The sequence below is a fragment of the Gasterosteus aculeatus genome, chromosome 8 (genome assembly GCF_964276395.1).
Source record: "Gasterosteus aculeatus chromosome 8, fGasAcu3.hap1.1, whole genome shotgun sequence".
Lineage (NCBI taxonomy): Eukaryota > Metazoa > Chordata > Actinopteri > Perciformes > Gasterosteidae > Gasterosteus > Gasterosteus aculeatus.
In genome coordinates, this window is record NC_135695.1 from 17,530,945 (window position 1) to 17,554,814 (window position 23,870).

The 23,870-nt window shown below is 44.9% G+C and overlaps 2 protein-coding genes across 2 annotated transcripts; both read right to left on the bottom strand.

The window, feature by feature from the left end:
- Positions 1 to 1,877: 1,877 nt before the first annotated feature.
- Positions 1,878 to 8,213, bottom strand: lpla (lipoprotein lipase a). Its single transcript, XM_040184628.2, has 10 exons — positions 7,937 to 8,213; positions 6,864 to 7,069; positions 6,341 to 6,520; positions 5,811 to 5,922; positions 4,958 to 5,200; positions 4,513 to 4,755; positions 3,849 to 3,969; positions 3,569 to 3,751; positions 3,352 to 3,459; positions 1,878 to 3,239 (listed from the first exon to the last, which is right to left on the bottom strand). The coding sequence occupies exons 1-10, from the start codon at positions 8,031 to 8,033 to the stop codon at positions 3,188 to 3,190; spliced, it is 1,545 nt and encodes a 514-aa protein (XP_040040562.2). The 5' UTR covers positions 8,034 to 8,213; the 3' UTR covers positions 1,878 to 3,187.
- Positions 8,214 to 15,894: 7,681 nt separating this feature from the next.
- On the bottom strand, positions 15,895 to 23,737 carry safb (scaffold attachment factor B). The gene is made up of 21 exons (XM_040183703.2): positions 23,397 to 23,737; positions 22,989 to 23,085; positions 22,260 to 22,324; positions 21,877 to 22,113; positions 21,725 to 21,784; positions 21,585 to 21,624; positions 20,330 to 20,756; positions 19,928 to 19,971; positions 19,744 to 19,850; positions 19,500 to 19,649; positions 19,218 to 19,306; positions 18,984 to 19,033; positions 18,793 to 18,872; positions 18,537 to 18,673; positions 18,171 to 18,282; positions 17,868 to 18,064; positions 17,594 to 17,771; positions 17,366 to 17,448; positions 17,178 to 17,236; positions 16,909 to 16,963; positions 15,895 to 16,766 (listed from the first exon to the last, which is right to left on the bottom strand). Exons 1-21 carry the CDS (start codon positions 23,547 to 23,549, stop codon positions 16,649 to 16,651), a joined length of 2,538 nt encoding a protein of 845 aa, XP_040039637.2. The 5' UTR covers positions 23,550 to 23,737; the 3' UTR covers positions 15,895 to 16,648.
- Positions 23,738 to 23,870: the final 133 nt, after the last annotated feature.

Here is a 23,870-nt window from a genome sequence, read left to right on the forward strand (position 1 = left end):
TTACAAAAGCTGCAATCACACCTGTTCCTACATCACCATCGCAATCATAATCAAACAAGCTGTATACAGTTGTGGTCAAAAGTTTACATGCACTTGTAAAGAACATAATGTCTTGAGTTTCCAGTTATTTCTACAAGTCTGATTTTTCTCTGATAGAATGATAGGAACAGATATTTCTTTGTCGCAAAAAACATTCATGAAGGTTGGTTCTTTTATGACTTTATTATGGGTTAACAGAAAAAGTGACAAAATCTGCTGGGTCAAAAATATACATACAGCAACATGATTTAGCAATTGTGGTGACTTAGAAAGTTGTGTCAATGAAATGAGCTTCATGGCCTCTTAACTTCTTGTCAGTGACTACAGCTGGTGACGTCTCTGAGGCCATTTAAATAGAGCTCATTGGATTCAAACGCCCACAAACGCTACAATGGGAAAGTCAAAGGAGCTCAGCATGGATCTGAAAAAGCGAATCATTGACTTGGTCCCGAGAGCAACAGTGCAAACAATTGTTTGTAAGTATAAAGTGCACGGCACTGTTTCGCCACTGCCACCATCAGGAAGAAAACGCAAGCTATCACCGGCTGCTGGGAGAAAATTGGCCAGGAGGGTGAAGAGTCAACTGAGGACCACCAAAAAGCAGATCTGCCAAGAATTAGAAGCTGTTGGAACACAGGTGTGAGTGTCCACAGTCAAGCGTGTTTTGCATCTCCGTGGACTGAGAGGCTGCCGTGCAAGAAGGAAGCCCTTGCTCCAAAAGCGGCACCTTAAGGCCAGACTGAAGTTTGCTGCTGATCACATGGACAAAGATAAGACCTTCAGGAGGAACGTTCTGTGGTCAGACGAAACAAAATCGAGCTGTTTGGCCACAATGCCCAGCAATATGTTTGGAGGAGAAAAGGTGAGGCCTTTAACCCCAAGAACACCATGCCTACCGTCAAGCACGGTGGTGGTAGTATTATGCTGTGGGGCTGTTTTGCTGCCAATGGAACTGGTGCTTTACAGAGAGTAAATGGGATAATGAAGAAGGAGGATTACCTTCAAATTCTTCAAGATGACCTAAAATCATCAGCCCGAAGGTTTGGTCTTTGGTGCAGTTGGGTGTTCCAACAGGACAATGACCCCAAACGCACATCAAAAGTGGTAATAGAATGGCTAAATCAGGATAGAATTAGGGTTTGACTGACTTAAATCCCATTGAGAAGATGTGGACAACAAGTCCATGTCAGAAAGCCATCAAATTTAACTGAACTGTGAGGAGTGGTCAAAGATTCAACGAGAAGCTTGCCAGAAGCTTGTGGATGGCTAACAAAAGCACCTAATTGAAGTGTAAATGCCCAAGGGACATGTAACCAAATATTAGCACTGCCCTTTGTATATTTTTGACCACGCAGATTTTGTCACTTTTTCTGTTAACCCATAATACTCATAAAAGAACCAAACTTCATGAATGTTTTTTGTGACAAAGAAGTATCTGTTCCAATCCCTCTACCAGAGAAAAATCAGACTTGCAGAAATAACTGGAACCTCAAGAGAGCCACAACTGTATAAACTGTAGTTCAAAACATAAGAGGCATGTAAGGAGGGGTGGTATTGACACTGATTGAAGTAGAGTGGATTTTAGCATAAACAAACAATGGCCTTTTATCACAAAGAAATGCTATAATTTTTTATATAATAATATTAAGCAAATTCTAAATCATTGTCCGTGTTGATTTTTTTAAATGTTTAAATATGATTTTTGGTTGATCCCTCGATGAGGTTACCAGGAATGTTATTTATCTGATTGGCATAACATTAATTTCCATTATCTTTTGATGCTTTTGTCATCTAATAATTATACAAAAGCAACTAAAGCAATCCGGGATATTGGAATATGTGGTTTATCTCTTTATTAAACCATCCATCTCAGTTCATTAAAGTAAATTCACTGAACATTTGGCATCGAGACCAATTTAATTGGTCTCTCCAAAGCCTTGTCCATGAAATAACAAAACGCTTGTAAAAAAACAAAAAAACACAGATGACAATAGAAGCCTCCCAAAATATATTACAGCTTAATATACAAATATATAAATGTACATTCAATAAATACAATAAGAAGTATTGAGATGTTTTATGGCTAAAATGTAAGCCACGCCATCAAATTATCAGGGCTTGCATGTTTGTTTTCAGAAATTCTGTTAAGTTTTAGCTTTTCAAAATAAGGGTTGTTGAAGATATTGTTTAATCAATGGAGTAAACTACTGGTGGGTGATTTAATGTTGCCGCATGCATAATGTGTTTAAAGAGCATTTGCCGATACGGATTTAAAAGTGAGCTAAATTCAAGTTCAGGAAAGAAATACACAAATTAAAAGATGCATATGCCTGTTGGAACGCAAACTTAATGACCTTTGACATTTTAATGGCTGCAGAGGACAAAGAGCCTTTTAAAAGTGACCAGTTACACAATAACCAAAACACATCAAAGAACACAGCAAGACTTCAAGAGATCAGGAACTAACACACTATACATTTGTTAAACATATACATATTTATGAATATGTTCATAAATATATATAGTATAGTGAATACAGGGCTAGTCAAAAGACTGGACACACTTTCTCAGTATAAAGGAAATGTGTCCAAACGTTTGACTTTTTTTGTGATATAATGGTTCGGTAAAGAAGAGACAACATTGTCATTTTGAGCATTTAAGAAATAAAAAGGAAACAAAAAGATGTGCCGAATCTATGCCTATCACTCTGAATCATTTACTCATCCAAGTTCACAAAGGCAAAGAAAACACACAAGGGGTTAAAAATACATAAAAATCAGTATAAACCGGATAAATGGGCTAAAGGAGCATAAACAAATGATTACAAAGATATGCAGCAAATGTTAGTGAAAGTGTACACTTGTTATATGTGAGCACATCATCACGACAAAACACCTGTAACATGTGTCGGCGTCAGAATAGGCAGAGAGACGGGAGAGGGATTGTGAGCAGACGGATTTCCAGCACTGTGGATGAGGTCGTGTTTGTTGCACTGGGAGTTAATGTTGTGAGGCACAACAGGAGGAAGAAGAAAAAAAAGGCAAGATTCAGTATAAGTCCAGTTGCTTGCTATGGCTTTCCCGGTGGGTGTTGTGTGTGGTCCTTCTTTGGCTGTGTGTGTTGAAATGGAGGCTGTGCAAGTGCGACATCAAGCGTCATTCTGCCCAAAAAGACTGCCCTGCATCTTCAGCTTGTGCATCCTGCAGAGCAGAAAAGACAACAGTGAACCGGAGAGCTTTTCTTCTTCTGATTAAACGGGATTTTGAACTACATCAACTTGTAATTGACAATAAATGACATGGATAAACTTACAGCTTTTCTTTACGGTTCATGTTGTCTTCTTTAGACTTGACAAAGACTCCCTCTTCTCCTCCCCTGACGAGGTAGGCGAACTCCCCGTCCTTAGCGCTGAAGATCACCCTGAGATCACGAAAAGGAAAAAAAAAAAACACTTGTCAACGGACCGCTTCTACTTCATTCTAAATATCTTCATTTGTCTTTGTCTTTGTGACGGAGACCAAGGACTCACTTGGACTGGGTCTCCCCCGACTTGATGCGCAGTTTTCGGATGTGGAACTTGCTGCTGCCCCACCAGTCCGTCCAACTGATGATCGTGTCCTTCTCCCAGCGCAGCTTCACGATCATCAGGTCGCCAACGTCCACGTCGGTGGTGATGAGGAACGACAGAGTGGTGTTACCGCTTAGGACCGGCCTGAGGATCGGAAATAAGAGCAACATTTAAAAAGGTCAGCGGTTCAGTTTGACGCTGTACTACACTAAATAAGAATTGTGTGGATTTATGTACGTACAAGACAAAGGAAATCCCCTCTTTCTCTCCGTGGGTTCCATACAGAGAAATCTTCATTGGCTGCTCGGTGAAGCTCAGTGGGTCCTTGTTGAAGAGATGCACCTTGACTTGATAGTGAAAAACTACAAGAGAAAAGTGTACAGACTTTGAACGGGCTCAGGGTTCTCAGTGACCACTAGCTAAAATGAGTCGAATACTTTTAATGCACTTATGTAACCTTTTCTCTGTCTTCATGTGACTGTCACGGTGCTGAATTCACACATGGATTTGTGCTAAATCCGTCCGGGAGACATTCACAGACCTATTTACCAAGACGCTAATCCTTGCATATAGGTATAATGCTGATTTTAACCAAATTCTTAAATGAACATATCCGTTCGTAGTGTACCACATGCAGTGTTGGCGCATTACCTCAGCGTACCAAGCGACTAAAATACGCAGGAATTTTCCTTTGTAACTGTACTAATAATGGTACTAATATAAATTACAGCTGCTATAGCAGCCAAATCCACACTGAGCCACAACAGGGGCTCACGCACTGAAGATTACGCCTAGAAAGGCATGTGCATACATTAACTTGAATGTAATACATGCTGAAGAACATCAACCTCAGCCAGAATTTCTTTCTTGCACTGCACAGAACCACTGAAGACTTTTTTTTTTACCTTTGTATGGGCTTATTTCACGGGTCTTGAGGTACATCTTGGCGCTGCGGGTGGAGCGGACCTTGTTGATGTTGTAGCCCAGCTTGTTGCAGCGGTTCTTCCTGCAGCTGAGGCACATGCCCTTGTTGAAGGTCTCCCTGGAGTTGCAGCGGTAGGCCATGGTCTGCCGCTGGGTGTTCAGTAAGGAGTCGATGTACAGGTGGATGGAGCGCTCGTGGGAACATTTGACGAGCTGGTCCATATCTGAAGCGGACAGGGAACAGACTGTGAGGTTTGACCTCATTTACTTACACCTAACTTTTCTATGTTCCAGGGCAACCTCCATCAGTTGCCGGTGAAGTTAAATAATGATGGGACATATAAGCCAATGTCCCACAAGGTGAAGCACCATCACAAGCAGAAGTGCAGTGAGAAGCAAACAATGGCAAGCGGTTGGAATACACACTTTGGAGGCCCTTGATGCCTTCCAATGCGATCCCCATCAACGTGTTCTGGATGTCGCAGCCAGGCTGGAAAGTGCCTCCGTTGGGGTAGATGTCGATGTGGCCCACCGCTCTCTGGATGCCGATGCTGCGGTCCGGGGAGCCCCTGGTGTTGGTGTGCAGCACGTCCACAAACTGGGCGTCTTCTTTGGACAGAGTGTTCTGGTTGTCTGCGTGCTCGAAGGTGGGGCCGGCAGGATCCAGACCTGGAGAAAAAAAAAAAAGTTTCTTTGTTGTTGCGCACAAATCTCTGCGAAGAATGAGTGTGAGAACGTTGTAAAAAGACACATAGAAGCTGAAGTAAATGCCTCTTAAATCATCATTTTTATGGGCTTCTTCATTTGCACCTCTGCAGATTCACGGGAGCTCAGGACAGTGTGGAGCAGTGATTATGGGGCGTTAGGCTGACAGTAAATATACCATTATTCTAAGCAGGTAAGAGAGATAGCAAACTCAACTCTACAGTGATAAATTGGGGGATTGCACTCATAATACGGGCCTGGAATGACCCGCTGATTATATCTCACCGACGTGCTGTTTTGCTTTTACGTGCAGGGGCTGCATCTCGGATTACAGTATGAAATGGTACGTTTGCCCGCATGAATTCACTGGCTTCCAGACTAAAACGCGTCTCATAAATAAGCTCAAAATTCTTATATGAAATACACACCTCGTGCATTTGTGTAAAAAAAAGGAGCTCACACAATGCTCTAATGGAGGCAGTTGAAGTCAACGATGCACTTTTCAGTGGAATAACTCCATGCTCACACTTTTTCTCGTGACAGCACCTTTCATCGGTTAAATTGACCTTCTCACCTGTGATCCTGCTGATTTTATGGTCTGTGAGGTCTCCGGCGACTCCAGCCACATGTGCTCCCAGACTGTAGCCCAGCAGATGAATCCTCTCCCAGGGCAACTGCAGTTCTTTCTACGAGCGAGAAGATGGATCAGATGTGCGAGAAGAATGTGTTGACATAACGCAACAGAGTTTAAAGTGAATCCCACAGACTTGCTGGAGGGATTAAAACTAATGGCAGGATGTAACTCGCAAAGCACTCGGTTCAAGTCCTAATGGAGTCTGAGTACATTCCGAGAGGAGGATTAATTTGAGTAATTGCACGTGTTGCCAAAACACAAATGAGTGTGTTATTTTTGACAATAGCCCTTTTTGCCCTTAAACCAAATCTAAGCTTCACTGTAATACTCCGCCTTCAGATGAGGGGCTCCTGGGAGCCACAGACACGGACGCTTAAAATCACCATCATCATCAATCACACCACTTTCTGACCCAGAGGATGAGGAGAACACGATCCAGCCGGACGCTGACGCTCAATGAAAACACTCACCTGTATCCATGTGACGAACTTGGCCACGTCGCGGCCCACCAGTTTGGTGTAGGCGGCCGAGGTCGGGTAGTGCTGGTTGGCGCGGGTGAGCCAGTCCACCACGATGACGTTGGCACTGGGCTCGCGCTCGTAGAGAGCGGACACCAGTTTGGGCACCCAGCTCTCGAACATCCCGGTCACCTGTAGTAACACACACACACACACACACACACACACACACACACACACACACACACACACACACACACACACACACACACACACACACACACACACACACACACACAGATTTGTGAGGCCAGCTGCAGGACAGCAGGACTCCTTCTGGATAGAACACATTCTGTGTGTTGTGGTTGGAGAGAAGCCAAATGGTCTTCAGGATCAGATGATGCTGCATTGCTAAATCACGCTATAGGGGAGTGTGATTATGAGCAAAACTAAGCAGTGCACATAACCTACATGCAAGTAGACTTCTATAATAACTGGTTATAACGTTGCATGACGTGCATCGAGTGGAACATACCGTCCAGCCATGTATGATGATGAAGGTCTGTGTCTGCGGGTTGAATTCGCACTCTTTGATGGTTTCCGGGCTGCCGGTCACTATGTAGCACATGTCATCATCCGGGATGTCGACGGTGCGCAGGGAGAACTTGGACACGATGTCAGTGAAGTCTGTGATCCATCCGGGAGGGGTCGGCGGGGGGGTACCGGTGACTGTGGTGTTATCTGTGTACAGACGGCGTGCAGAGGGTCAGATCGTTGCGGTGCGCGCATAGGAATGCAGAGGATTGTATACACGAGTCGGGGGGGAGGTGGGGGGGGGGGGGACTAAACGGGGAGAAAAAGTCGATCCAGGATTACGCTTTTGCGTGCATTCCGTGCATAGCTCAAACAGACAGGTGGGTGTTTTTAAACAGTTCAATCGCAAGTTGCCCTGCAGAGAACAACATCGTCAAAGCTCACCTTTTTTTCATGCACGAGGCTTGCTTTTTATTTATTGCTTTATGTATTGATATTGTTTGACCGCTGACCACACCGGCGTGTCAGTGGACCAGTAGAAACATGCAGCGTGGCAGTGTCGCCCCCTTCTGTCTCTACTGTATTTCTAAATTAATTAAACATTCAAACTGTGTTAAGAGCCTGGAATTCCGTAGGAGATGCAGCCGATACAAACGGGATGCAACCTAAACAATTACATTATTCCACTGGGGATTTTAATACAACTTACCACGTCCATAAAAAAAAGTGGTTTGGGGCAAAATCATTTCTGATTAAACTTTTCATGCGTTTGTATACTGTATTATACGAAATAAATGCTGCTTGATTAAACTTTACTACTTCTCTTCCTGTTAATGTTTTCGTCCGTTTGTCTCGCCAGACAAAAGGCCCGTTACAGCCGCTTTTCTTGAGGCACACATGGACCTAAATAGCATGAAATGGGATGCAGATCTTTCACGGGGTTACTCCCGGTCAACACGAGACATCGTGCAGGAATAATTCTGATCTATGTAATTGCTCCCTCATTGGAGCCTCGAATGAATCACCAAAGTAGGTTTTATTTCCAGGCAAACAAGCTGATAGGGTCGCTCTTACCGAACACGGTGATGAGTTCAGGGTCCGAAGAGAAAGTTGCAAAGATTTTCCCCAAAATTATCCAAACAGACAAAAAACAGATATTTTCTTTTCCCATATTATTAGGAAGTTTTTGTTATTTTTTTCTTGAATATCCTGAATTAAAAGTTGCCCTGGGAGTCGGCGGACCGGCCGTATTTCCACGCGTGTGACACAGAAAGTGGTGCGGAGTTGTGGTTTGGGAGTAAAGGTTCTTACGGTCTGTCACGCTCGCCGCTACAAGTCATCTTTATGGGGGGGCTCATTTGAATGTTCAAACGTGATTGGCCGGAGGTTGGTGGGCGGGGTTTAAACTTTGTCCCAAGCTATTTACCCTGTAAACGGAAATCATTGAACAAGGTGGGTTTTGCAGAAGAGCAAAGGCGAGCTGAGTAAGAGAAGGACACCTGAAGGTCACTGTCGAGTATAAACTGTATATTATCCTGTTGGATTTTTTTAGCAAAATACTCTCAAGTTGCCTCAGACTTGAAAATGCGTTAATTCGTAACTCGAATGAATCAAGACAAAGAAGATGTGACACTTCTTTCACAATCAAACCAATATTAGAGAAGTGAAAGTTGAAAAGTGAAAATGCTTTGTAAGTAAAAGTATTATGAGTGAAATGTACTTAAAGCCAGGGCAGGTAAAATATTTCACAAACATGCTTTGTTATATATTTTTAAATCCCGACAGCGATTAATGAAATGTTCTGTCACACGGCCCTGAGCTCGTTGTTAACCTTCGTTATTACATTTTGGGAGGGGGGTTCTCTGGAGAGAGGCCTTCAGGGATAAGCTGTCCGTGTTGGCCACAGACTTTCTCCCCAGAAGCAGCAGCTTTCTGAACTAGTCCTGCAAGTTAATTCCACCGGAACAGGGGGGAACAGGGTTTTACTTTTGTAGTTTGTTGAGCTGCTCATTCTTTGGCATCGCAACATTTTTATTTTGTATTTTTGTTGTAAAGTAAGAGGCTTACTGCATCAGTCAAATATAAGCTAATTAGAAAATATATCTGTACATTTCCCTTTGGTTGAGTGGCGCTTAATGGAAATATGGAAGTAGATTACAAGTAACTAATGCACTTGAATACGATCATATTTAACACTTGTAATGCTTACTTGCAATTTAACGCAATCTATTTGACTGATAATCCAGTCAGCATCAGTACAGCTCTCGTGGGTACGTATCAAAGACCGTCAATTAAAGACAAGTAAGACAAATGAAGCTCCATCTCATATCCACGTCTACATGTAAGGAGGTCGTCAGATTTCATTTAGTTGCGTTTTTTTTCTAAACACCATCGCTGACGTGTCCCTGATATCCACTAGTTACGTCCAGAGACCACTGAAGTCGGGTCCGATGCGATCTCCTCTCGGATCTTCTGAGTGGAGTGGGTGTGTGTTTGAAGGCCCCCTCTCCCATTGGTCGACTAGGCTGCACTCAAAAACAATGACAAAGCACAACTGGATCCCAATTCATCCCAAGGATGCTGGAAAAGCTTAAAATGAAGAGAAAAAAATGCAGAAAAGTACATTACCATCTCACAACATGTCATGTAAAATGAAAACAAGATGTTCAGACGTTCTGTGCATTCTTTGTGCTTGTAGTTGAAAGCCTTTTTTCGGCACTCGGGGGCAAAGAGGAAACTCAAAACCTCCAGAGAAATCACAGGCACATGGAAACTAAACGTACGAGTCCGAGTCCCTGTGATTTTATGCTGATTTTCATGCCAAAACAACTGCGTGAGAATATTTTATACCTTTTGTTTTCTCTCCAAACCGACGGCCACAAAACAGATCGACCTGTTGACTAAATATTTTGCCAAAAGGATAAAGTTTCCATGTTTTTAAACCTGCTATGCATTTGTTTTAGGAGAATCATGTCTGTGTAAGACGTCCCCTCCCACCCAGGGAATATTATTCTTTTGAAACCCGTGGAGATCAACCGTAGGAGATTTTGGATTAAGATCTCACGTGTAGTGCATAGACTGTAGACTTAGGGGGCCGTGTTGTTCAAAATGTTCAGCGCTGCCTTAAAAGAAAATGTTTTGCCTTGACAAGAAGAATTGAGGGAGGATTGTTACTTTCATCCAAGTCTTTTTCCTCCAGAGTAGTCGTTCAGCATCTGTATTCTGTTGCCACTTTTGGCACTTTTTCATCAATTTTGTCTTGTTTTTGGGGCTCCAACAAACCCAATTGATGTATTTTCATTTAATAACAGTAACATCAGTGGAAACCAATGGAAAAGTGAAGCACATTCAATAAAACACATGTTTATGAGCAATTTGCATAAAACCAGGGTACGTCATGAAGTCTAAAGAGGATTAAACAATTGTGTTTTTTTAGACGTTCGCAAAGGAACCTCAAAGCTGACTCACTTTCCAGTATGAAAGATCTCCATTTGGATTTGAATCCCCAGTCGTCAACTTTCGCTATTTCCTCTCCAATTATACACTCGCACTTGTTTCATGTGTATGTACGCGTAGGAGGAGGTGCGTCTTTTTTGTGTACGTGTGTCTGCCAGTGACTGCCGGGGAGGTGATGCTTATGCCCAAACCAAAAGGCCCAACCCAGTGATTAGAGGGGGGGGGAACGCCTCTCCCCCATCTTTCACCAAAGTCACTGTACTGGAACCCCACGGAGACCCGCAGAGATAAACGACAAGGAACATCGTATCCTGCAGCAGGCCCGCCCTGAGAACACTTGGTGTATCTATCATTAAAAAAAAGGAGAATGAGAGCAGGAGCTGATTAAAGGGAAGATTACAAAACCGTTGTCAGTGGCAACGGACGGACTCGGCAGCAGACGGACGGCCCGAGGGGGTTTGTCTTGTGTACGGATGAGATATTTCCCATTTTAATGCCGCTCGGTCCCCTTTGAGCTCCACTTATTTTGGCTTTGACCTTGAGGCAGCGCTGAGGAAATGAAAAGATCTCTGCAGAGAGAACACATATTTCCTGCTGTGGATGAATTCCCTCACCATCCTGTTGTTTCTTTTTCTCCTGGAGGCGTTTCGTGCCCAAAAGCCAGCGCATTAGTTTCACATTCCTCCCCGTTGGTGCTCCTGAGAGATTACGAGCCGAGCGGCTGCTGAGTGACGCAAACTCCGCAAATCTGCTGAATGTCCGTGGCGGGGGCATTTGGACTCCATCTGTTTTTCCTTTAGTGGTTCACACGCGTTTACCAACACCAGAGCAAACACAGGTGTAACCTGTACATAACTACAACAACAGCACGCGGTCAGTCGTGCCCACGTGGAGACATAAACCTCGGAAAATGTGTGTTTAAGAAGCAGTGCAAACTCTCTCTCTCACACACACATGGTGAAGTCATCAACCCCCATTCTTGCGTTTTAGACAGGTGACCCCATCTGCTTACAGTGTGTAGCGTTCCCACTGCTCCGGCAGGCTGCAGACGTCCTTGTTGTCATGTGTTTTATGGGGATTCATTTAGATTTGAGGGTAAACTTCCATCTCCTTTTCTGGCCCTTTAACGTGTATCCTCCGCCTATATGCTGCCTGCTGCAGGTCATCCTCTCATTGTTGTGCGTCCCTCGTCACATTGTGTTCCCCTTTATCTGAATGTTTCCCGTCCTCGTTCACGGCCGCCACTTGTCCAGACGAAACACACGCGAGAGGGATCTCTGCTGGGACCTTGAGGCCAGATGTCACGGAAGAGAAAAACGCACTCACAAATCAAGGATTTACCAACCATACGGTTATTTAAAGACTATTTTAGAGGCCGCTCTAATTTGCCAACGCCGGAGGGAATTCTACCTTAATTGCCCATTTAGAATCTGCTAGATGGTGGAAATAGATTTGCTGGTTGGGAGATAAAACAAAGAAACGCTCCTTCCCCAGTCGGAGTTCTTTTACGAGCCTCCCTCTAAAGAAACAGCAAGGTCATAAAAGACTTGGGTGGGTGAGGAAGCCAATATTTTATGCTTCTATTCAAGGGTGGCAGGAAGAAGTTGTGTTATACACTTGTTTAACAAGGAGCAACTAGTTGAAGCGTGAACTGCGTGTTGCGTGCACGGGACATTTGGGTGTTTATATCTAATATAACACTGCAAGTGTACGTGTTCGTATCCACTCTACACTGTGAGGCCCCTTTATAAAGCTTAAAGTCACTTTTTGGTAATCTTCAATACTGTTCCCGTTCAACTGGTTGTGTAAAAATCAGGAGATCAAAGACTATTGTTGTTGTTACCAATTGGATTCGATTAGTTTTGCGAGTGAGGCAGCAGCTGAAACCACATCTGGAGCCTCTGTGTGGGCCTTCGTTCTCAAGCTGGGACGATGAGATTTGGTGGTAACTCAGAAACATCTGCCGTCTCCTACGTCTCCTTTGACGTAAGGAAGGAGAACGTGCAGAAAGTTTGGGCCCTCTCTCTTTTATACCGTAGGATGACCTCATGGGATCGGCAGGTGCTCAGACTCATAAGCCGTCCCCTTACATTACGTCTGACACACAACATACAGCGTAGAAATGTATATTCACAGCATCCATCAGCATGAAAACATTCTGTCTGCCAATTGGGCAATTTACAATCGGATGTAAATACTCCCATATAGTGTGTGGGTGTGTTTGTGTGTGTCTGTGTACGCAATGTATAGAGTAATAACTGTGAATAGTGAAAACACATGCACACACACACACACACACACACAGCTGTACATCTGTTGCTGCGTGTCCTCTGTAGGCCAGGCCTTACAGAGCTGCCACTGTCCTCTGCACATTACACACAAAAGACTACACACCTCTGTCACGGATGCAAGTAAGTGCACACTGAGTCCCGATAGTGACGTGTGCCGCAAACACGCATACATGCGTGTGCAGGAGAACCGCATCCAGGAGCTTCGCCTGCTTTTTCTTCTCCTTTTCCTCAGTTTCTGCACCGTGCCTGCTCATCACATAGAAACACGTATGTTGGTGCCTTTATCTGCTCGTGCGTGTGCCGAGGCAGAGGACTTCGAGTCGCCGTGCGTGCAGCAGTCCAGCTGCGATTCCTCAACTCACGCGGATGTCCCAACTCGGGAGGGAGAAGACATTTCGTAACTATTTGATTTCAACTGCACCGAAAGGAGATGCCATCGTCTGGGCCGCAGGCGGACGGGGCAAAATGCGTGTGTGTGTCAATCCCGGGATCATTTTGCAACCCAATAGTTCTTATTTATTAAAACGTTTTGGGGTTTTTTTTAAAGAGGAAGGGGAGAGACGGCTGAGATGTGAGAATCAGAAACAGACCATCTGGAGTCAGACTCCGCCCTCAGTGTTCAGCATCCCTCTTACAGGCCTGCAGGACAGCAGCCTCGCGTCTGACACAGCAGGTCTTGGACCGTGGTGACCCGGCTTGGCTCGGGTGTGGCCGTTGGCTCCATTCTTCTCGGCCTGGCTGCTGTTCTCAGAGCCGGGAATCAGAGTTTGCATCACTCCCCCCCCCCCACACGCTGCTGCCCCGCGGCCTCATCCTGGAGACTGGCTGTCTTGCACGAATGGTTGTGATGTTCTCGGGATCAGCGTTTGGGCGGCAGACCGAGGGTTTACACTAACGCAAACATATTTGATCTGTCTGGGGTTTTGACAAGATTCTATGAAAACCATGAGCTTAAATGTCTTTTAAGGATTGCAAAAAAAAAAAATAATCATACCGGGATTGTGTGATTGGTCACTTTGACAAACTGCCTTTTTTTTCACCCGCAACACTGAATCTCTGCAGACTTTCCTCTCCTCCCTGCAGTTCCAGCCGTTGCTCGAGGATGTTGTCTCAGCTTTGATTTCCCTTCAGCTGCACAAGAAAGCTCCCGATGGATCCACCTGTGAGGGCCTCACGCCTGGTGCATTGAAGACTAACACATAAAAAAAGAGCACACAAGTGCACCACAAACAACACCACAAACCCCGCTGCAGCGTCTCACGTTCACAGCCAGAGAGACACGAGAGACGCGGTGGTAAGACGGCTGATCAGGACAGAGAGAGAAAAATAAACGGCATTCCAAAGGCCGGGGTAAACGATGTTGCACAGCACGGGGGTGAACCCAGGGATCGGTGTGTGTGTGTGTGTGTGTGTGTGTGTGTGTTTGCATTCCTCATACATTGAACCCATTGGGAAGGCTTACAAACACATACGTGCCTTTATGTGTCCGAGTGATGTATCTGCCTCCTCCTCGTGTTGATGTAAGCAGACACATCTGGCGGATTATTTACAGTGATGGTCACTGGTACACGTCCTCAATTTAACCCCAACAACATCTCACAAGTCAAGTCCTCTGACCCCTTTACCTTCTGTCTCAAGTTTTTCCACTTGAATAGCACTGAGTCATTCACATCCACACGGATGCATTTGGCCCAGAGTGCAATCACCACTTATAAAACAAATATTTTAGCCTGGTTCGACCAATGCAGTCACTTTCCTTTCATCTACTCAACGCCTAAACTTAAAGTATGACTAGAAACCACCAGCTCTTGCCTCTATATGTGATTATATAACTCCCTCTAATGGACAATTATAAAACAACAAGAGAGCAATGAGGAAGATTTTGATTGAAGTGTTTTACAAACTGGCTACTGTAATTAACACGTTCTGTCAAAGGGGTCAACAGGTGGATGCGGGGCGGCGCCAGTGAGGCCTTCGATGCTTCAAACCGACAAATGCAGACCTCTGAACCACGCCTGCGCGTTGCTTTGCGTCACTGGGGTTTGCAGACTCGATACAATGACAAAGGGCTCATCGGGATCAATCTTCTTGGCTAAACGTTTTCTTGCGAGAGGGTTGGAGCGCGCGGACATCCAGGCAACGATAAAAACCACGAAACCACTGGACACAAAGGGGTTTCCTGTCCATTATCACCTGCTAGTCTGTGGGGTTTTGCTGACCAGCAGATGATAATGATTTGAGTGGATTACTGCCTCTACAAGAGTCTTGTTTTTGTGTGACTAGTGGAAGAATTTAATGATTTAAATGGAGCCTGGAACGGTGACCATGCCATAGAAAGAAACTAAATTGATTATATATATATTATATAAATATTATATAAAAGGTGCAACAAATATGTTGAGCTTCAGGCTTAAATGAACACTGAGGGTTTAGTTTACGTCAGCCGGCCGTTGATTACTTCCTCAGCGATACATCAACCATGAGTCATCTGCTTCATGACAAATGAGCGGCAGCGTACGGAAAGAGGAAAGTGTCCGTGGGGGGGAAAGAGGAACTCCAGTTTGTTGAAGAGGAACTTGGATCCAGTAATAGATCGAAACCAAGGGAAGTTAAAAGGATCCATGTCAGAAAGGCTTTTTTGCAGTCAGTTGGTGTACTCACGAGCTGCGAGTGAGGCACAGAGGTCAAAGTGACAGCTTACAGCCGGAAGACCGTTTCCTGTCGCAAATAGAGACGTGATCGTGGACAGTGTGCAACTCTGCAATGTGTGCGTTATTTATAGAACTTACTGACACAAGTCCCCAACCAGTTCCACCAGACCACCCACTGGGTTTGCAGTTGCACACACTGGCTCCTCACCTAATTTCGTCAGTGCAGGCTGAAGTTCTTGAAGTCAGCATTGAAATACAGCACATCACTTGTGGGACTTCCAGGTTGAGTAAGTCTCCCTCTGCGGTTGGGAAAGGTTTCAGGGCACCAGCCGACTAGTGTCACATGTCAATTCTCATCTTGGACCCTAATAAATTAAACAATATAACAGTTTCTGATGTGCTGCATGTTTTATTCACTCTAAAGTTACTTTAGGGTTGCATGAAGCTAAAAGGTTGACAGTCTATTCTACTTAAGAATGTGACTACAAACCTCTCAAGGCTGGCAGAGCATTCTGAAAACTAGATGGAGCCATGTGCATCTTCAATGCTGCGTTGTACAAGTCAACATCAAGCTCACGGAAGTACTGAAAATTAGATTTATTTCAGTAGCACCACTGCAGAGAGATGGATCATCTTTTATGTATGGAGTACATTTTATTGAGAGCATGGCGTCAAATGGACTAAATATGACACATTTACAAACAAAAAAGAAAAAAATTAAGTTACAGGAAACGGACATAATACATTACATTAAGATTTTAGAACAGATCTTAAATCGATAGTTTGTGAACACAGACGCTCGTGGTGCATTTACCATTATCCAAACAGATTGAAATACATTTCAAAAGGAAAATCTAACAAGCATGGATAATAATAATGTGAATGAATTGACCTTTAAAAACATTTAACTCTTCAGCAAAACTCCAAATATCTTTTTTTTGAATGAGCTATGAAGAAGGTAATTGCAGCAACGGCTAATTTATTGAGACTGGAAATTGCCCAGAATGCTTCAGACCAACTGGGACAAACTGGGCGAGGTTAGGTCCACTGACTCAGGGGTCTAGGAAACATCTTAATTCACAACACAGAGCTCTGTGACTCATCCACAGGCCCACCTGCATCCACAACACATTAACGGCTGTGTTACACTATCATGGTGGGTTGGATTGACTGATAAATAGAAGGCAGGAGATCACTACATCACACACACACTAAAGAGAAACACAAAAAGGAGAATCTAAGTGAAAAACAAAACGTCTCCATCAAAAAATGGATTGGAAGTGTCAAAAAAAAAAAAAAACAGTAAAAAAAAAAAAAAAAAAAAAAATGTACAAAACAAAAGAAAAGTCAAATCCGTCCTGAGACAGTCAAACTGTTGTATCGCGACATCAGTAGCGTCGGCCGAACGCTCCGCCCTGCAGGCCGCTGCCCTGCAGCAGCTGGTTCTGCCTGTTGAGAGCTCCGGACAGGGACTGAGATGTTCCTGTGTTCATGTAGCTTCCGCGGCTGGTGGAGAAAACAGAGACAACGTGATCCAGACTGTTCCATTGTTGTGTGTGTGTGTGTGTGTGGGGTTTTGTTTTTCTTTTTAAAAAGGGATAACGTCAGAAAAAAGGAGGCACAGATCCAGCGGATATTTAGGACTCACCTTGCTATTCCACCTCGTGTAATGTGGCTCTGTCCCGGGATGGCCCCGTCTCTACCTGGAACCCCCAAAAATAGAAACATCACACGTGGAAATGCTGCGCGTCTATTTGGCCAGTACGTGGTAAACAAACTATGGTTTCAGGTCACGCTGCACCATCGTCTCTCAGCTCGCTACTACAGTCACGCCATCGTCCACTAGAATCCTCAGATGGCTAAAAGCTACTTTACGTGTTAAAGGCACCACACACAATAAATCATAAGTATGCATACTCTGCCATGTTCTGTCTCCATCTGCTTTCCGACTGGAGTCCCAGTCTCGAACTCCTTCCCTAAAAAAAAGTAAAGGGGGAAAAAAAAACAAAAAAAAAAACTTTGATTTGTCTTCCCTTCAGGGAAAAGTAGCACTGGACCATATTATTAATCGGGTTTTATGTGGCTTGAACTGAAGCCAGTCTCACCTGGGGTTGATGCGCTTGTCGTAGCTTCCACTCCAGGAGTCTCGGCCGTCTCTGCCGTGTCTCTCTGACCTGTCCGAGAAATGCTGAAAGAAAAGGACACGAGACTGTTACAATTCATTCACTCTGTGTCCCTAGATAATTGCTGTGACTTTTACAATATTAAAAGGTCACTTTGTTCGCACGAGTTGCATCTCAACTTCGGTGAGACGAGAGTAAAACAATTCTCACCTGACCGACTCGGTCTGCGCCGGCGCCGCGAGCGCTGTCCCGTCTGTCCAACATCAGGTCGTCCTGGTAACGGCCTCGGTCTCTGTGGTCGAAGTCCTGATAACGCTCCTGGCGACCGAAGTCTGAGCGGCTGTATCGGTCATCAAGGGCCATGCGCTTGTCGGGCCAGTCATCTTTCCTAAACAAAGAGAAGCAGGCAACGAGGTTCATTCACTGAGCTGCTCGCTGCCCACCTGATATCCACACATTGCATTGTGTGCCAGCTATGACTTACCTGCCATCCATATCGTAGGGCCTCTTCATGGAGCGGCGGGCCTGCTCGTAGCGCAGCTGCTCCTGCTGCCGCCGCAGCTCGTCGCGCTCCCTGAGGATCCTTTCCTGCTCGCGCCGCCTCTCGTACTCTATGCGCAGCCTCTCCCGCTCCAGGAACTGACGCTCCATGCGGTCCGCGTCGAGCCGCTGCTTCTCGGCCTAGGGGGTAAAAAGACGTTCCCGGGTGCAGCGAGATCATCAACACAGAGGACTTGTGGGGAAAGTGAGGCTGAGAAAACGCGGGCGAGTGACTAACTAAGGGTACCTCCAGCCAGCTTCTCTTCCGGAGCAAGTGTTTCCTCTCCTCTTTCTCTCGGAACAGGCGGATTCGTTCGCGCTCGCGGTCCGGGCGGATAGCTTCCCGGCTGTCTCGGTCACTGGGAGAAGATGGCAACGGTATGTTTTTTTAAGCACCGCGTGCACGGTTTTTGGAAGTATGTTGTAATTAAGTATTACAGTGTAAAACTACCACACAGAAGGGAATTTCTTCAGGCTTTATCAAGAAAGATGTTGTATATTCCAGAAAAGAGTGTTGTAAAAATGTATTTTTTTAACCATCAGCCAAGTTAATGAAAGTGTATTTTATGTGTTGTAAAGCTCTGGCATCAGTTAGAATAAATCTTACGCAAACCTGCGTCTCTCCACCTCTCGGACCTCTCGCTCTCGTTGCCTCTGTCGCTCCCGCTCTCTCTGCTCCTTGATCTGGTCAAACGTCAAGATTTCTTTCTTTTCCTTACTGAGTGAACTGCGGTCCCGGCTTTTTGAGCTCTGGAGGAAGGAGACGACGAAAGAGAACGTCTAACAGGGTCCTCGAATGCTGGCATGTAAAAGGCCGCCCTCCTGTATTGTGGTGCCACCTCGGTAAGAAGAATCTTTTGTTTACTCACTCGTTCCTTGCTTTTAGTTTTGAGGCTGATGACTGGCTCTCCTTTGGATTTGTCCATAATTACCGTCCTCTCATTTTGCCCTGTAGAACAAAGACAATTGATAGTCAAGAAAATGGGAAAATATTGCGGTCTCAAGTGCCTTTTTTTAACTTTAATTCCATACAAGCTGGAAATGATTCCAAACTTCTCACCTTTGCCATCCTTTCCGTCTCCCTCGGCCTTCTCATCTTTCTCTTCAGCTCTACAGAAAACATGAGCAGTTGTTCAGCCAGTGCACATCGTAACACCTTAAACAACAGTTCAGTGAATGGTTTACTCCCCCCCACATAGTTAAGAGCAGTGGTACATGCCACCACTGGGGCAGGTCATACCGGAACAAAATACCGAGCCGGCGATTTTTTGTTGTTGCTTGTAATGGATCTTACTTGGAGTCAGAAGATGGTCTCCGGTCACCAGCAGGCTTCTTGGGGTCATTCTTATCTGCTGGCTTCTTCCCCACGGGCTCGTTTTTAGCCTGCAAGGTTTAAACAGGACTGTGTTTTTACATGTTTACCCTTTAGCTTAATTTATTTCTGTATTCCAATTTTTGACAAAATGATACAACTATTAAATGCTACAATCCTTGTTAAGTAATTTCTCTATTGGGGACAGACAGATTTACAAACTCTTTACAAAGATAATCCTGGTGGGACCAGGCGGACACTCACCCGCTCCACAGAGATCATCTTGCCGTGCAGCTCAGTCCTGTGAAGGTGGCTGATGCACTTGGTGGCCTCATCGGATGTAGACATGGTGACAAAACCATAGCAGCGAGCCCCGGGGCTCTTGGCGTTGGTCACAACTTTAGCTCCAACAACCTGCAGGATATGGAGACAACACTCATCCATTTCACATCAAATACGTGTGATTTGATACAAAGTTCTAGTCCTTTTGACGACTAACGAGACTGACCTTGCCATATTTGCTGAAGAGAGTTTTCAGATCCGTCGCTCTAGTAGTGGAAGACAGCCCACTGACCCACAGATTCCTGCTACAGGTAGCTGCAGCGCCTCCAGCGACTACAAACACAGTAAATCAATGAGCATTTATTTGCTCAATTTTGAAGGTCAGGAGGAAAAAAAAAACATCCACTCACCCTTTTCATCTTTTGACTCAGTCGCGCCATCGTTCTCCTCAGCGCTAGAGACAAAAGAAAAAAAGAAATCAACGTACAGCAGTGAAATAGCTGGGATCGCTCCTCATACCGATATAGCTTCTTTACGGTATGATACATAACAGACAGTGACCAGCCCATCATGTACCGTAGTGCAGTGATTTAACGGCGTAAATGGAACTATACCTTATGGAAATCCGAATACTCGTCAATGGGTAATAAAGTGGGATAGGTGAGTGTAAAGAATGACAAACGGAAAAAAAGACGAATGCATCGAACGTTTTTTTTTTTTACCTCCAACGAGCATCCAAATTTTGCTAGCACAAAGGAGCCAATGCAACAGAGATAGCCATTTTGGTTTCTAGTAGACAGAAAGCAACAAACCTCTTTTTCTGATCATCGCCCTCTACAGAAGAGGACTCTTTCACTGTGGAGGCTGAGTCCGCAGCAGCTTTGTCTTCTGTCTTCTCATCCTCCTCACCCTTCTTAGACCCCATTTCTGAATCAACAGTTTCACCCACAGTGCCTTGTTCGCTTACACTAACAGCCTGCGAGCTTTCGTTTTCTGCGTCAAATGTCTCTTCTGGGGCATTCTGGGCCTCCCCGACCTCTTTAGCGCAAGTCTCAACAACATCCATGGCGCTCTCCACGTCTCCAGCGGCGGCGTTCTCGAACGCGGCACCGGTGTCGGACACATTGTCTTCCCCTCCGGCAGTGGCAGCTTGCTCTTCTTCAGGGCTCGTCCCGAGGCTCTCCTGGTGATCTTCGTTAAGTGGCTCAGATAAACAAGAGCCGGCTACTTTGTCATTTTCTACGGATTTAACAGGAATAGAATGGCACAGTTTAATCACTTCTGAAACACAGCAATGGTTAACGAGGAACTGGCAAGGCCTGGATTAGGAACGTCATGACCACTGGCCTGTGCGCTTAGAACTAAGTGTTAAAAGGATGAAGTAGACCCTAGCGAGAGACTGGAAGAGAGCCCAGAGGCTGAGGAGACAACTAAACAACTAGTGCGACTAACACTTGGGCTCATCTTTTCTCAAGTTGAACCACTTCACGGTGTTCACCTGATCCAAAGCAGACAAAGAGTTCAGTGCTGAAGAGAGCCACAAGATCAGCAGTGCCGCAGCAGATTCTCGCTGCAGTCCGTCTTCTTTCCGCCTTTGACTTTCCTCGGTGTCCGTTTGTGGTGATGATGATGATAAGAACGTTGGCTCAAGTCCAGCAATTTCATGTCCAGCTGATTTCCGAGTCAGAGTCTTTAAAAAGTTGTACATAGTTTATGAGTCTTGATGGATCTTCATTGTTTTGTTCTTCGTGTGGCAACCTAGAAACACTGCAATCACCTGCAACAGCTCACACCCCCCTGACCATGACATACAATTGCTGTCAATGTGCATCACTTTTTAACCACTGTTATATTACTACTTTAAAAAAAACGACATCTGGCAGCTTAATCAATATTTTACCAGGGAATTTATTAATTGTGGTTAACCAAGTTTCAACACAAAGTCAGCAATTCCCTTTGGGCTTCCAGTCTCTCTTCCTGGTTAAAACTAACCTAAGTGTTTGCACTCCAAGCTCAACACCGTAAAAAGATGTGTCCACCTTTGTTCCAAACCCTTTTCAACAGTACCTGTTACTTCTTTCACGTCATCTGCATCTGGATCCTGAGCCTAAAAGAAAAGAATGTCTTTTAGGAACCTGAAGGGTTGGGACGGTTTGTATTACCGCAGCTTCACAAGCTCTATGATGAGAGAAGGCGAGGTAACGTACCACATTGGTTGATGAGCTTGTCACGTGTTCAGTCATATCTAACACCTCAGGCTCATCCGTCTGTAAAAATAAAGATATAAATGCAGCCACATTCAAAGTTGGCATTTAGACAGAAGAAAATTGGTAACCACGTTTGTAATCCAATTTCTCACCTCTGGGCCTCTTGCTTCATTCTCTGACTCGATGGTCCTGCTGTCGGGTTCTTCCTTCAACATCGCGTCTTCATCGGGTTCTTCGTTCAACAGGGCATCTTCGTCAGAGTGGACATTTGAGGCTTCGTCCTCGTCATCCTCGGCTGGTATCCCGTTGTCATTCTCGGTCTCGTCGAGAACGTTCATGTCGAGGATGTTCATTTCCTGCATGTTCTCAGGAAAATCCTGAGGCTCTTCCTAAAATTACAAAAATGAGGAAGTTTGCTGCAGATTCTCACAAAATCTATATTCCCATTCAGAGCCTTGCAGTTGCTGAGGAGGGCGAGGCTAAGGCATCACTACAGTAAAGCTTAGACACGTTCAAATGAGTTAAGCAATCTCACCTGGCCATAGTGGGAATCCTCTTCGATAGTACTGTCCTCTGGTTCATCGTTCTCGGGCCTCATATCTAGAGTAAATACATGTAGTTGTATCATACGGTTATCAAAGAAAACTTAAGTGTGTCATATTTTACAGGTGATGGAAAATCATGATGCGATCCAATAAAACGGACAGGTGCAACATTTGTGCATCTAAAAAGGTTATGTAACGGTGTTTTCACAGTTGTGTGCTGTATATATATATATATGTTTGCAGGTAATAAATACAGTGAAACATTTAATTTAACTCAATTGAAATTACAATTATCCACTTTAGGTGAGAGACCACCGGGAAAATGTAAATTAAGATGCAATGCCTTATTCAGGAAAAGGAATAGTCAAATTCAACAGCTCAGAAAAAAAGGTTTATTGCATCAGTTTTTCGTCTAAACTTGTATTAACTAGTCATTGAAATCATTCTGCAGGAGGTGTTTTCTGCGTTGTGCAGTTTATCTGCATTGCACTGATTGCTGCACTTACACACCAAACATCCATGAAGATGTAACGTTACCCAGTGAACTGAAAAACATCAATGAACCGCAGCTACTGTCAGGGACACGTCTCTCTACGGCTTCAATAGAGGAAAGAAATACCTCGAGTAAAGTTACCGTGTGACGATATTTACAGAAGCACATGCGTTTGCAGTTTAGGTCTAAACGGCGTTCACTTAAAAGCATCGCGGAAACTTTTTACCTTTGGAGGCCCGCTTCGGTGTAACGTTGGATCTCTTTGGATTCGACTCGGGAGCGACGACTATCTCGTCGGGATTTCCACCCTCTTCGTCGATTGCCTGTTCGAATTATAGAGATGCGGACACGTCAATGCCGCGTTGTTTATCAGCAAGAGTTTCATGGTACAAGAAAGTAAAAGTAAAAATACGTAAATAGACACGACATTAACGTTAGCGAGCAGCAGCTCGCGCACGGCGAGGGTCAACGGGCCTCGTTAAGCTAACGTTAGCTAGCGTTAGCTTTGGGCTCATTGGTTCGACTCCATTGGCAAGGCCACGCAACGCGGGCGCCAAACGACAGTCACGTCGCGTTAATTAAACTCAGCGGGTAGCTAACGTTAGTGGTTTCAAAACGTGAGCAGCTGGGCGACCTTTTTGAGGCGCTCGGACAGCACCCTCTTGGCGCCCGTGGTGTCCAGGTTTCGTTTCTTCAGCTCGGCCTTCAGGTCGATAACTCTCAGCTCCGACAGCTTGCGGACCTCTGCGCCCTCCGGAACCGCCACGTCTGCGGATGGTTCAGCCATCGTTGTGTCCGGGAGAATATATCTTCAGCTTGAAATCTTCGCTGCACTTTATTACCTAATGCTGCACTTTACGAAAGGAAGCCGCTAGCTCGCAAAATATTGCAAAATGGAGGCCGCGGTGAGCTCGTTGACGTGAAGGCGCATGCGCAGTACAGCTGCGCTGCAGAGATTGAGGAACCATCCACACGTCGCTAATAGTGTGTTTTTTCAACAATGTGCGGATGCACATTAGATGTAACACAAGTTAGAAAAGCTGAGGCGTAAAACAGTATAAAGTTAATGCATAGATATAAGCATTTATTGTTCCCTCCTTACAAAAAA